Source organism: Malaclemys terrapin, chromosome 7, assembly GCF_027887155.1.
Source record: "Malaclemys terrapin pileata isolate rMalTer1 chromosome 7, rMalTer1.hap1, whole genome shotgun sequence".
Classification (NCBI taxonomy): Eukaryota; Metazoa; Chordata; order Testudines; family Emydidae; genus Malaclemys; species Malaclemys terrapin.
The window spans coordinates 10,729,594-10,742,162 of record NC_071511.1 but is presented as its reverse complement, the minus strand read 5'-3'; the positions used below and the strand labels follow the sequence as shown (position 1 = coordinate 10,742,162).

The 12,569-nt window shown below is 39.0% G+C and overlaps 1 protein-coding gene across 1 annotated transcript in view; it reads left to right on the top strand.

Moving 5' to 3' along the window:
- Positions 1 to 11,304, top strand: part of RYBP (RING1 and YY1 binding protein) — a 71,310-nt gene extending 60,006 nt beyond the window's left edge. Inside the window, exons 3-5 of the mRNA XM_054034934.1 lie at positions 3,547 to 3,723; positions 3,866 to 3,964; positions 7,217 to 11,304. Coding sequence (XP_053890909.1) covers positions 3,547 to 3,723; positions 3,866 to 3,964; positions 7,217 to 7,469 — 529 coding nt within the window. The 3' untranslated portion in view covers positions 7,470 to 11,304. The remainder of the gene's footprint in view (positions 1 to 3,546; positions 3,724 to 3,865; positions 3,965 to 7,216) is intronic.
- The last annotated feature ends 1,265 nt before the right edge of the window (positions 11,305 to 12,569 follow it).

Sequence of the window (12,569 nt, the reverse complement as noted above, 5' to 3'; positions counted from 1 at the left end):
AAATGTTACATTTTTATCAACAAATAGTATTGTTCATCTTCATTTAAAAAAACATGAAACCGCTAAGCAGGTTTTAAACAAGCACTCTCATCTAAATTTTGGTGTTTCTTATAACAGAAATGTCACAGGTAGTTCTTAGTGTGGTACTTCTTTCTGTTAAAATAAGTTTATACAGCAGACTTCTTAGTCTGGAAAAGCAACTACCATCTATTTACAGTAGGTATCTTTTAGCTGCCTTGTTTTTACTACTTGGTAATATCTAACAGGCCCACAGAACTGTCATTCTGAAGAGCTGGCTAATCGGTGGTTCCGAATTTGGTGATCTCCAATGGTGATTTTACATATTGCTAACTTGCAGAGAGAGGTTCATTTTGATCTTGTCACAGAGCCCTAACTTTTACAATTTAAACTATTGGGCTTACAAACTCTATCAACAGTCTTAGAAAGACAAAAATACTGACACATGGCCAAAAAAAAGTGAAAAATTGCTCCTATATTGCATGTGTGTATAACTAAGAAAGCAGATCCCAAACGAGTGACATATAGGATAGTGTTATGTAGAGTTGTTTTCACACTGTTTCAGACACACGGCCTCCTACTAGTCGTCCTATGTGGCGACGTGGAACCAGAGGCCTTGTATGCACTAACTAGGCAAATCTGTTTTTCAGAACCAGTGTAGATGTAGGAGTCCTGTTAATGGTCTGTTGTGTATAGGCGCTGACTCCATGGGTGCTCCGGAGCTGGAGCACCCATGGGGAAAAAATTGGTGCTCCCAGCCCCCCCGCCCCAGCTCACCTCTGCCTCTGTTTCACCTCCTCCCCTGATCGTGCTGCATCCCCGCTTCTCCCCCTAGCTCCCAGCGCTTGCGCCATGAAACAGGTGTTTTGCGTGGCAAGCTCTGGGAGGGAGGGTGGAGGAGGGGGAATGCGGCGCGCTCGGAGAAGAGACGGGGCTGGAGCAGGGATTTGGTGAAGGGGTCCAATAGGGGCAGGGAGGGGGCGGAGTTGGGGCGGGGACTTGGGGAAGGGGTTGGAATGGGGGCGGAACCAGGGGCGGCGGGTGCGAGCACCCATTGGTGCTGGGTAAAGTTGGTGCCTATGAGTTTTCTTGCCTTTTAATAATGACATCCTAGATTAATAAAACTGGAAGAATCTTTAATACGTATCTTTTACCCACTTGTGCTGTTTCATCTCCCTTTCATTCAGGTTGGACAGCAAAAATAGAGTAGTCAATTTCACTTTTAGTTTCTAGTAAGTTTCAATATCCAGTTCTGCTCTAGCATAGTATTTGGGAAATGTCTGAATCCCAAAAAGTTGTGTTCAGCAAGTATTTTAATTGATTTTTTTTTTTAGGGATTGTTTAGATTTGTATTCATTTATTTATTTTAACTTTGGGACTAATGTTAACTGACCCTTTCTAAATTTTTCATTTAGTGCTGAGGTACAATAATTTATGGAGTCCTTTTGTAAAGACATATAAGAGCAGTTACACAAATGGACTGACCTATGTAAAACTTTGTATGTATAGCAAAAAATGCATTGATTATGTTTGTGTCTCTGGTTCCCTGCAGTACATTTTGTACTATCTTTGGATCTTGTATGAAATGAGAACTTTGTGTGCCAGGAAAATCTGGCTGATTTCATTCTTGAGAGGCGTTATTTTGTAGTCTGTAGTATTTTTGTTTTTGATTGAATCTAGCAGAACTAAAGATCCATGCTGGATGAGTTTAAGCTATATTTAAATCTGCTTTAAAAAAAAAAAGTAATTGAAAATGTGCAGTGTGTGTGTGTGTGCGTGTGTGTGTGTGTATACTACAACTTTAATTTTATATAGTGTTTATAAAGACACTGTCTCAGTATATCCAGAGTTAAACATTAGAACCAAGAGAGAGCAATGAAGAGGTATAAACAAGGTAGCAAACAGATGGGCCGTTTGAAGGAGGCTGTTAGGGAATGGCTAGAGCTGCAGAGGTGAATGCAATCCAAAGAGTTTGCAGAGAGTGAGCAAAAGGTGGTGCCAGGTGAGGGAAGTAGAGAGGCAGTGAAGTCCACAGAGTAGGTCTGGTAAAATTTTCAAAAGCCCTTGAGTGATTTGGGAGCCTGAGTTCCATTGATTTTTAGTGAGACCAAGGATCCTAATCCATTTAGACACTTTGAAAAGTTTTGTCCTAGGAAGCATTCATAGAGATGTTTTATAAACCAGAACAATTTTGAACTTGAACCTGAAATAAAAATAGGGAGCCAATTGAGTTGTTTGACTATAGGGAGGATGTGTTAGTGGTGCTTTGAACACATGAGAAGTAAGTCAGTAGTTTGCGTGTGCTGGGCTTTGGAGAGGCCAGAGAGAAGGAAAATATACAGTTGTCAAGGTGAGAGGAGATGAAGGCAGGAATGAGGATTGTAGAAGGGATGGATGTATGAATTTCTACAGAGAGCACTCAGCACTGAATTGTTAACTATCTGGTGGGTTAGATTTCTGCTTGAAACATTTGAAATAAAAATCTGTCTAAAATGACAGAGTAATTTGTTTACCTCTTCTCTTCCCATTTCCCCTCCTTAATGTAACCTTTTCTCTCCTTTTCTGCCTGCACACTGCCTGCCCCCTTAATCACATTATCTCCCTCAAAACCCCAAACCTACTAGCCTTTAGTCACAGCAGAAACCAGCCATTTCACCTCAAGTTGTGTTTTTTGCCCCTCACCTGGATAGCAATAGACCGTTTTAGAATTCTTGATCTCAGTTACAGCAAGTCAGCTAACTAGGGTCTTTGACTTAGGACCTCATATTCCAGAAAGAGCATCCTTCAATTTTTTTTGTCTAAAGAAATATATACTTTGTTAAGATTACTGAATACTATATGGAGTTTGTAAACAATTGTGTTGAGAGTGAGTGCTAGCTGGAGATTGGCACAGACAGACATGACACTTAATGGTACAGTGAATATCCCATTTGTTTTGTTGTTTGCAATGAATTACAATCTGAACCTTTGGTGGGACACAGTAAATCTTAGTTGCTCTTTATCAGTAAACCTTCTGTTGCACTTTATCTGTTGTTCAGGCCAAATCCACTGCTTCAGGGAACTAGAACTTATTCTGAAAAACTAAATGTGAATGACACCGTATTAATTTTTTTTCTGTATTTAACATATTACCAATGTTTCTTTAATAAAATGAGATAGCACTTTAAGTCTCAGATGTTTGAAAGCTGTCTGTCCATGTAATTATGAAAGATTTAAGAGTGTAAATTTGTGAAGCATGTGGAAGAAGAATATTATATTTGTTAGAAATATTGAGAAGGGCTCCTGGACTGTGGATTAGTACCAATAAAATTCCAGTTTGTAGGGCTGTCAAATTTTTAGTTTGAAAGTTTCATACTTGCTGGTAGCTGGTAATACCCGATACTAAGTAAGGAAATATACTCTGTACCTGAAAGTCAATTATCCTTCCATAAACGATGAAACGGATCTTAATGGTGCTTCTGCTACATTTGAAATGACATGTCCTTTATTAAATCATTGATTGTGGATCTTATTTTTTTCTCTTTATAGAAAACCTAGAATAAACTCTCAGCTGGTTGCTCAACAAGTTGCCCAGCAATATGCCACACCCCCTCCACCTAAAAAGGAGAAGAAAGAGAAAGTGGAAAAACAAGACAAAGAAAAGCCTGACAAAGAAAAAGAAATCAGTCCAAGTGTTACAAAGAAGAACACCAATAAAAAGACTAAGTAAGTTTCAGGGGAACACTAGTAAGGTGTACAGTTAGTTATTCATTATTTAAGCTTTATCAATGATGGGTTGTCTTGCCAAGCAATAGTGCATGTTAATCAGCAAGAAAAACAATTATAATTTTTTTCCCTACTTTTACAGACCAAAGTCAGATATTGTAAAAGATCCTCCTAGTGAAGCAAACAGTATACAGTCTGGGAATACTACAACAAAGACCAGCGACTCAAATCACACTTCAAGGTAAGTTTAATATAGAATCAATTGATGTTCATTTAGTTAGATCTTGACATCTGAGAATTGAACTGAAGGGTCCAAATTAGTGGAGTTTTTAATTGGGTTGACAGCCCTAGAGACAGAAGACTCTGATTTATCCACAGAATTCGTATGGCATGAACCTCAGTAGTATAAGCTTCCTCTGTGCCTGTGCATCTGAATGATTACCTGGAAAAGAGTAGCTTCAAATAGTGTAAGCCTTTGACTCACTAGACACTCAGTCCTTGGCCTTCTGATAAAACTGTCATGTGTCAGTTCTGGTGGTTTGTTGCTTTTAGGCAGTTAAACTGCTGTGTAGAAAATAGATATTAATCTCCTCAAAGGAGGGCACCTGTCAATTTCTTCTTACCTTTTCTCTATTTATACCCAATAACGGTGTAAAGAATGGATATATTACATTTGCCTGTGCCCATGCCTCCAATTCAAGCACTATTTTGATTGTGTTCTTAAGGGACCACATGAAAGGCCTGAATTGTTTAATGAGACATTCACGAACTTTATTTTTGTCCAAGGATAAAACAGTTGATTCGAGTTGATATTTCAGATGGGCTTTAGCCTGTGTGTTAGAGTTAAGTCCTATCCTCAGCTGTGCTGACATTGCAGGTTTCTTTTGAAATAAAAGCTATTTCTCCTTACTTCTCCAATGCAGCAGGCCCAAATTCTGGTCGTCTTTACACCTTGAAGTCATGGAGGCAACAAGCAGAATTTGACCCCACAGTTTGACTACCTGTGTGAAAGTACCAAGGGGAAGAGAGTGCCTTTAAATTCCCTTTTGAGCGTCAACCAGATTTGTTGAGCCCTCCCAGATGCTGAAGAATGAGCAAGGGGGTTAGTCCCAAGGGTGGATGGAAAGCCACGGCTGTTACCACCTATCAGACTCCTGCAGTTCTCCCCTATTTTCTTGTCAGCATGTTCCAATGGAGTCATGCTGACAGGGTATTTCCCAGCTGCAGCTGGTTTGGTAGCATGGAGTTATTCTGGACAGAAGTTAATGTGGCTTGGGGCCATGTTAAGCAGACCATTGAGAGGGAGAAGTCTGCTCAGTGCACCTGTCACTGTTCCAGCTCCTGCCAAGTGACAACAGAGCGGTGTACTCAATAGCAGAGAAGGGCACTGGCAGAGAGATCTGCACCAGGATCCCAGAGACAAGATCCGGGCCAGGATTTTTAGCTGTTTCTGAGTACGAGAGAAAACAAATGAGTCTGTAAAGTTACAGGAAGAACTGGGTTTCCTAAAGGAAATGGGGACTTGGGGGAGAAAAATAAACAAACCTACTATACTTCCTGGAATATTTACTGCAGATACAAAGGATCTATCAGTATCGGGTAGCCTTCGCCTACTAGGTCTGAAAGCTGACGAAATTGCCCAGATATGCTGAGCTAGTTGGCCTTTAGCACCCCCACAAGCCAGGTGACGTTAATCTTTTCATCTAAGTCTGTGGTTGCATGTTCAAATGCAACCTCTTGGGTGTGTAAATGAATATATACATGCTTACGTGTATGTGTGGCTTCACATTAGAACTTACTGACACCACCTACGGTTTTGAAGAATCTAGTGACTAAGTGGAGGGGCAGTATTAAAAAGAAAATAGTTATTCAGTGTCAGGTTGTTATCCCAACATAGTTATAATTTAATATTTAAATGTGATTAAAATATTAATGTTTTTCCTGTTAAATTTGATGCAATTTTCTTTCTAGGTTACTTACAAAACACTGCTTTTAGAGTGAGAAATTTACAGCACATTTTATTGAAGGTTTAAATTCACAAGAATATCGTTATTTTCCTTTTGAAACTATTTATCATCACTATTCCCCCCCCACTTTAGATAACCCTCGTGTAGAACCTACATCTATTTCAGTGATTTTATAGGATAATCTTGGAAGGGGTAGCACTGGGTTGATCATCTACAAATTCCCGACACTAATGGAGATGCATCAACAATATGAAATCGGGTCCACTTCCTCTTTTGTCACTATTCTGAGTTAGTCCAATATGACTCAAATGTAGAGGAGAGGATTATTTTCTGCTCAGTTGGAAAACTGGGGCCTGGTCTTGAAGAAAAACCTATGTCTCCTATTTCCATAAAAAAGGCAATTTCTAGCGCTAGCGAGCTAGTTCTATCTGATGTCTGGAGAATGACCGCTCTAATTTCCCTAGTGGGGAAAATTCTGCTGCATCAGTCTGACCCACGGTTGGAAGGGAAAAGAGTTGAGTGTAAATCACAGGTAGTCACTGAAGCAGATGTGGCATCCGCCAGCCAACAGCTCGAGGACTGTCTCACATGGCCAGCAACAGCACACACCAGCAGAAGTTTGCCCTTAAATAAACTCATTGCATTGTATTTGTATCAGAATTTTGGACCAAATCCTGCAAACACATGAATGTCAGCCTCTGTGCAGAGCACAGTCCTTTATTAGCTGGGTTACTAATTGCATGATAACGTAGAAACAAATTACTGAAATAATCCTGAGCTATAAAAACCAACGTGTTCGCTTTGTTTTGTCTCTTGACAGAGAAAAGCTAACACCGTGAGAAATGTCCTGGGTTTTACTTACAACAGCCTTCTGGAGGGAGCATTTTGAGCAATTTTATACTTGGATTGATTGGGCCTCTGATTTGTATAAACTCAAAATATTTGAGAAGGGGAAGCCAAGTTGTCCCAGTGCTTGAGTTGTATGCAGCTACAGTGTTCCCCACATGGGAATGAAGGTCCATGTTCAAATGCTTTCATGTGGTTTTGTATTGCAAAGTCACAGCCTTGTCTCAGAACATCGGGGCCTGTGATGTGACAAGATGGAGAATTCAGATAACAGAATTCTTTTATCTATCACATGGGGGGAGTGGGGTGGGGGGAAGATTCTGAAAATCTGTCTCCCAACCCCATAGGCCTGTCATCTTTGGTCCTTCTGGCTGAGTGGGGTTAAAGTTAATTCCCTACATCCAAGTAATCTCTACTGTGCGTTGCAAGGCAGCCCTTCCCTCTAGGGACTGCTGCTGCAGCCCTCACAGCCTGTGCTGTTGCAGGGAGCAAAAGGTCACACGCCTGGGTCATTTGCATGGTATTACACAGCATTAAGTACTAGGCTGGTACCAGACCTCACTTTCAAACTAATCTGATCTGTCTAAGAGTGCTCAGAACATGTCACTTAGTAGAAAGTTTGTTTCTGAAATATGGTTCCTAATAAATTTTTTGCCTTTTTTTCCTCTCCTGTTCTTTAGGCCCAGACTGAAAAATGTGGACAGAAGTACCGCACAGCAGCTGGCAGTCACAGTGGGGAACGTCACAGTAATTATCACAGACTTTAAAGAAAAGACTCGCTCCTCTTCCACATCTTCATCTACAGTGACCTCCAGTGCAGGATCAGAACAGCAGAATCAGAGCAGCTCCGGCTCTGAGAGCACAGACAAAGGCTCGTCCCGTTCCTCCACGCCAAAGGGCGACATGTCAGCAGTTAACGATGAATCTTTCTGAAAATTGCACATGGAGTTGTGGAAAACTATGAATCAGGGTATGAAATTCAAACACTCCACCTGCCCATAGGGCTTCAATCCTGGAGAGCCTCATCTGTGCTTGAACACACACTTTCTTGGACATCACCCTCTTACTGATGCAACCAGGATAATTTCTGCTTGTCATGGGCATCTGGCCACCAAGGAATTTCGCACCCTGAGAATTACTCTTGACACTTTTATGTATTCCATTGTTTTATATAATTTTCCTAACAATCATTTATAATTGGATGTGCTCCTGAATCTACTTTTTTATAATATCTGCTGTGCACAATTTTCCATGAACATTACAACTTTTTGTTTTTTTGGAGTGTGGGGGGAGGGGGAGGGGAACGGGACTTTATTTATTGCATTCACAAACTCCATCCTCCTTCAGCATATCCTTTAAATTCAGTTCTTTCTTCTTCCAGTTATACTGTGTACTATCAGTTTTGATATAAATTATATATAAATATATATATAAATAAATATATATAAAGGGTTATTTGAAACCAATACATGGAAACGCTGGTGCTTGAAACACTGTGAAGTGAAACAAAAATATTGAACAGTTAAAGATCTGGGACAGTCCCCTTTTGTGGAAGTGCTGATACTGAAATGGAACCAGGCTTAGATGAAAAGTGTGTTCCGGAAGGTTTAAACCTAGATGAGACCTGATTTCTCCCTCCCCCGTCCCCCGCCAACTTTTGGCTAAACAGTTCTGTACAAATAGTTTTTATTACACATTGTGATCTATAATGGGAAGACTCCTCCAGATAGCCTGCATTCCCAATAGAATAACTCAGAATGACAAATCACAAGTCCGTGTCCAATTGGAGTGTGCTTATTCAAAAGTAACTAAGCTGGTTTCAGAATGCCATGCATTAATGTATATTTTGTTTACTTGTTGACATGGCTATTTCTTTCATAGCCAATCACACAAAAATGTGGTGTTCTGTAATTTTGATTAATTCCATTCATTTTCCAGACCTGCGTCAATGACTGAGGTGACATTAAATCTCTGTGGAGTGGCTGTTTGCTTTAGAATTCAAGGCAGAAGAGAGCCCTAAGGCTGGAAGCTTTTTTGAGCTGGTGAACCAAACCACTGCATGTTCACATCTGATGTGGCTTGGTTCTTTCTTGGTCAAATCTTTTCATTTCTGTCTCTTTCCATTCTGTTCTGGGGATTATTTTTGTGTTTAATTGAGTTGGGTTTGTTATTCCAAGAGCAATTTCTGAACAGCATATCATCCAATGATGACACATATAGGCTTGTTAATGTTTGGATACTTCTAGATATTCTGCTGTGGGAGCTACAGTTGAGAAAAAACTTTCATGCTGGCAAGTTAACAACAAGTGCTGCTTCTGTTGATGGTCCGTGTCTCTTTCATTCTTGCTCTCTATCTTTTCAGACTATAATCTTCTTTCCTGGTCTATTAGCATTGCTTTACAGTTTACCTTCTGTGCATTATCCTGCTAAAATAATAATCTGAAGAGGTGAAACAAACGTTTTTTTAAGATTCACGCTCTATTTGTCTTTTTATCCTTAATTATGTGGCCCAGAGTGCTTTGCAGTAATTTCAGGCACAGAGTATGTAGCTTTATTTAACATCAACAAGATAGCTTTTGGGTGTTACACTTGGAAAGAGGGCCACTTCTCGGTAACTTGGTGCCAGCTTCTTACATTGAGAATTAGTTGCTTGGTCAAAATAATTTCTGTCTGTGGAGGCAACTGAATAAAATTCTATTTTGAAATCAGCTTGGTGTTGAGTAGCAGACATGTAGGTTCCTTTCAAACTGATAACATTATTCTGTGCTTAACTAATCAGCTCTGCTTGCATGGGTAGGGTGCAAAGCAGTGTCTTAACAGCTGCAGTTTTATTCTGAACATGTTAACATGGGCACCTCCTTTAATTCTGTTTTATATCTGGGATATAAGCTATATTTACCTTTTTTAAACCACATTTTTAAAGTATTTATTGAAAAAACCAAAGGAAATCAGATGCTACCTATGAGCATCAATATGTTATACATAGTTTTAATACTATGAATTTCTCAATCCACATTTTAATATTAGTGGAACCTTGCAGACATTCCTTTTCAAGTTTTAATGTTCCTTTAAGGGTCTCAGGGAGGGTAAACTGGTCAGCCATATTTATTTATTTTACTGAGATGTATTGGAATAATTTTTTTAAAGAGAGATTTTTCTGAAGATGCCCCTGAACTTGTATATTTTGCACTGCTTTATAAATGAACCCTAATCAGTTCGCTTGAATGCATTTGGCCTAAGCCAGCAAAGCATGTCAGCAGGAGTGTAGTCCCACTGACTTCAGTGGGGCCACGCTGATGCTTAAAGTTACACACATGCTTGTGCGCTTTGTTGGCTGTTGTACTTTGTGCAAAAAAGCATTGTATGTACCAGAAAATTACTTCATGTTAAATGAATGGACCCATAGATCATTTGAAAAAGCTTTAACACACAGTAATGAGCTACTCAGAGGCTACTGATTAAGTCAGTGAAATCTTCTTTGGTGGTTGTTTATTTTGGGTGTGCCTCCTTGATAAATTAGCTTCTTGTAAGGATGGAGCGGAAAATTGCTTTGGTACAAGAGAACTGAAACTCTGCATTTAGTAGAAATTGCTAGCTAAGCATTTGAACCTAACCGGGCCACATTTTTAACTGTTGTGTTGTGGATTTGAAGGATAGTGTTTACTTTTACACTTAATTTCTGAAATTGATAACACCCCTAAGGCATGTATCTGGAAATGGACTTCCCTTCACTTTCTGCATTTTCAGTTTACCCTGCTATCATTACGGAGCATGTTTTAAAAAAAAAATAATAATAAGACACTAGTGTAAAGGAAAGACCAGAAATGCTTGGTATTCAGTGGCACAGAAAGCAGGTAAGAAAAGCACAGTGTTATGTTTGCAAGTTTCAACTTTTACACACAAACACAGCTTGCCTGACTTGCTCAGTTTGACATAGTCATGCAAAAGAAAAAGTAAAATAATTTTAACACAAACAGACTATTTATTTTAATCAAAACACTTTGGTCATTTCAAATTGGACAGATTTAAAATTTGGCGGTAGCTTCTGTGAGTTTATTTCCACTGAGATATTTTCACCTGCCTTATTAAGATCATTCTCAGTCTACTTTTTTAAGCTACAGTAAACTTAAATTATTGAAAATTTATTAATTGCTGACTATATAATAACCTTTGCTTGTATGTAACCGAAAAATGGTTTTAAGAGCCAACATTTAGAGTATGACAATGGAGCTGAACAGTTTTTAATGCGCAAGCAGTTCTGTTCTTGTGTATGACTTGTAACCTTAATTTACTGTGTAAAGATGGTTACATTATTTCCTTAGCTTTGTTTGTTGGAGACAAATATAGAATGCTTGTTTAAGTATGTCAAAACATAATCTTATCTTGTGGATTTTTATGTTAATGTATTATACGAGCTATATTTTTCATTTGCCCAGAAAGACAGCTTGTATAACGCTTTTGAAAGTTTCTCCGCTCTGTAAAGTCTTTAGAGCTGACAGTCCTGTTAGGTTTGTTTTGATCTTCATGCTAAAGTGTCAATGGTGGTTTTGTGAACTGGTCAGAAATTCACAGGTCTTAAATGTTTTCGGGAAATTTATATTGGACACTGCTCTTTGTCTAGCAAATAAAAGATGTTAATATATTCCTGTTACTGGCATGTGCACGACTGTTATTAGAAGCCACTTTATCATTTTCCTGCTTTAAATAGAAATGTCTATTTATGAATTCTGCTTGTAGTTTTTTTCACAAATAAAATAGTAAAATTTAATTACATCTGAAAGCTCTCTTTTTTGGGAGATGCCAGTATTCAGACAAGGTGAAGAGCTTGTATTATTGTAGCTGCTTTTCTGCAGAATGTACAGAATAATTAGATATAGGAAACACAGTTGTTGTACCCCAATCCTGCAAACACTTAATGTACGTGGTGAACTTCACGCATGTGAGTAATACCATATTGTTCACTGGGGCTAATCGCATGAGTAAAGTTGCAGATGTGTTTGCAGAATTTGGGTTGTATTGCTTTGCAAATAACAGAAATAGACAATCTGTCCCCCTCCTCCTTCTGCAGCTATGGTGAAGCTTAGTGCAAAGAATTTTAGTGAGAGTCCCTGGATTATCTCAAGCTAACAAACCCTTAAGAGTAACATTTTATAAGACTTTAATTGGAAATCTAGATATATTTTTGCATTGTAAAATACTGCTATTTTATAAGTAATATTTGCTTGCGCTGTCTAGGAAACAAGATGGTATGAAATACTGAACTCCTACCAGTTCTGGGTTGTTTTTTTAAGTGGCTGAGTAATTCAATAGAACTGTACAAGTTAAATGCTGAATTGGAAGGCTTAGGACCAAACAGTATACACAATATAGGGGGAAAGAGTAGTATTCTTCTTTCCAATCTACTAACCTTAAAATTCTTGCACTGAAACACATGGAGAGCTATCAAACTAAAAGGAGTTGGGATTCTTCTGTCTTATAACTAATCTAAAAAAACCTCACTATAGATGCAAACTGTTTAAATACACCTCTACCCCGATCTAATGCAACCCGATATAACACAAATTCAGATAAAACACGGTAAAAGAGCTCTCCAGGGGGGCGGGGCTGCGCGCTCCGGCAGATCAAAGCAAGTTCGGTATAACGCGGTTTCTCCTATAATGCGGTAAGATTTTTTGGCTCCCGAGGACAGCATTATATCCGGGTAGAGGTGTATTTATCTCACTTGGAAATGTTTCAAAAGAATTTATGCCAAAAATAAGTAGCAACAGGAAGGTAGTTTTAGAGAGCCCAGAAGCATTGCTTGGTGCATCACAGAAAAAAGTAAAGAAAATGGCCTTGCCTCAAAAAAATGAAAGTGTAAGGCCCTGACCCTTCAGGCAACTGGGCAGGCAGACCTCAGAGTCAATGTAATCATTTGCAGGATTGAGGCCTCGGGCCAGCTTTGATAAGAGTGATAGAAAGGAGAAAGTGAGGATTGCAGTAATAGGATCACTTTTATTAAGAAACATACACAGCTTGAAAGAGCCATTAAAT